Source organism: Castanea sativa, chromosome 12 (genome assembly GCF_040712315.1).
Source record: "Castanea sativa cultivar Marrone di Chiusa Pesio chromosome 12, ASM4071231v1".
In the NCBI taxonomy this organism is placed as follows: domain Eukaryota; kingdom Viridiplantae; phylum Streptophyta; class Magnoliopsida; order Fagales; family Fagaceae; genus Castanea; species Castanea sativa.
Window position 1 is genome coordinate 9,830,655 of NC_134024.1, and position 2,000 is coordinate 9,832,654.

General features: G+C 51.5%; 1 protein-coding gene across 1 annotated transcript; it reads left to right on the forward strand.

Moving 5' to 3' along the window:
• Positions 1–992: 992 nt before the first annotated feature.
• LOC142620150 (uncharacterized) lies at positions 993–1,757 on the forward strand. Its single transcript, XM_075793564.1, has one exon. The coding sequence runs from the start codon at positions 993–995 to the stop codon at positions 1,755–1,757; it is 765 nt and encodes a 254-aa protein (XP_075649679.1).
• Positions 1,758–2,000: the final 243 nt, after the last annotated feature.

The window sequence follows — 2,000 nt, forward strand, 5'->3', positions numbered from 1 at the left end:
AAATAGATTGTGAGCCCAAATACCTCTTAGGCCCGCCAGTCGTATTTGGGTGTGCACAATTGGCGCCCATCGTGGGGCATCCTATGTAGCTTTGGTACTGTCTATGCGCGTGTGGGAGAATGTCTGGAAGTAGACATGGAGGTCATGCGGAGAGCGGCTCTGGAGAGTCGTCGCGAGGATCTACATGGCGACAGAGGAGGCAAAAAAGGCAGGAGGACAGAAGGCATGAGGGAGCAGAGGAATCTGGGCTCAGAGAAGGATCGTACCAAACCCTCTGGACAATGTCTGACGCCTTGGGCCGTAGTTGCCTCGATAGAAGGGACAAGGAGCTTGAATAGAGGGACTAAGAACTTGAGCGCCTACGTAGGGCGGTGAGGGATTTGGAATTGCAAGCGCGGGGTCGACGCAGGAGAAGGGACCATGAGGAACAGAGGGAAAGGTTGGCCAGTGTGGGGAATCACCATGCGGCAGGATCCTGTCAATCCAGGTCTTGTCGACGTCGCGAGCATTCAGGGGAACATGCGAACTGTGAGTCAACTTCCCTGGATGGGGGGTGGCCACAGAATGCAGCCATGGACGCTATGAGCAGAGCGTTACACCAAGCCGCTTGGTCCCCATTCACAAGACCTTCGTTCAACTCCTACACTGGAAAGACGGACCCGGTGGAACATGTAAGTCACTATATTCAAAGGATGTCTTTACACGCCCATAACGATGCTTTGATGTGTAAGGTTTTCCCTTCGAGCCTCGGCCCCACTGCTTTAAGGTGGTTCAACGGATTGAAGAAAGGTTCAGTCCATAGTTTTTCAGAACTAATTCAAGAGTTCGGGGTTCGGTTCATAACTTGCAGCCGGGTCCCGCAGCCTGTGGACGCGTTACTATCAATGAAAATGGGGGCTGGAGAAACCCTTCATAACTACACCAATTGATACTGGGAGTTGTACAACGAGATCAGTCGGGGTAGCGAAAAGATTGCGGCAAGCACCTTTCGGATGGGGTTACCCGAAGAGTCCGGGTTGAGGGAATCATTGACCTTGAGGCCTTCCAAAGATATGAGGCAGTTGATGAGGCATATCGAGGAGTATAAACACTTAGAGGACGATTGGCTACAGACTAGGGGGAAGGCCCCTATCACCATTCATCCTCGGAATACTGGCTTCAACCCCAGACTTAGGAAGGATTTAAGAATTCAAGAATCCGGCCCGCCAATTGTGGGAGTCAATGCAGCATTTAGGGAGCCTGTGCATAGAATCATTGACAGGATAAAAAATGAGCCGTATTTCAAACGACCGAACAGGATGGTTAGCGATTCGTCCAGAAGAAACCAGAATTTGTATTGCACTTACCACAGAGACAAGGGGCACACCACCGAGCAGTGCAGAGTATTGAAAGACCACTTGGAAAAACTAGTGAAGGCGAGGTATTTGAAAGAATTTCTGGTGGAAACGGGTAATCAGGAAGCAGGGCAAGAAGGTCGACTGCGTCGCAACCCTCTCCCACCCCTTTTAGGAGTAATAGAGGTCATCCATGCAGTGCCGAGGGCCATTAGAGCACTCGCAAAGAGGAGGGTGCTGGCCGTGATATCGGCGGAGGACAGCACAAGTGAACAGTCCCCGAGGAAGAGGACGAGGTACACTAGACAACCCATAGTGTTCGACGACAATGACCTGGAGGGCACCACTCAACCACACCACGACGCTCTAATAGTCACGGCTTGCATAAGGGGTTGCATAGTGAAGAGAATAATGGTAGATTAGGGAAGCGGTGCAGACGTGATGTACCCGGACCTTTACAAGGGGCTCGGCCTGAAAAAAGAGGATCTGTCCAGGTATGACACGCCATTGATGGGGTTCGATGGGCATATGGTGACTCTAGAAGGGAAAATTTCTCTCCCGGTCAATATGGGAGGTAAGGAGGTGGTGGTGACGTTCATTGTAGTCGCCTCTTTCTTGCCATACACCGCAATACTCGGAAGGCCGTGGATCCATGACATGGGGGTT

Excerpts from the sequence above, each read along its gene's own strand:
- LOC142620150 (XM_075793564.1), top strand. The coding sequence starts at position 993 with ATGGGGTTACCCGAAGAGTCCGGGTTGAGGGAATCATTGACCTTGAGG.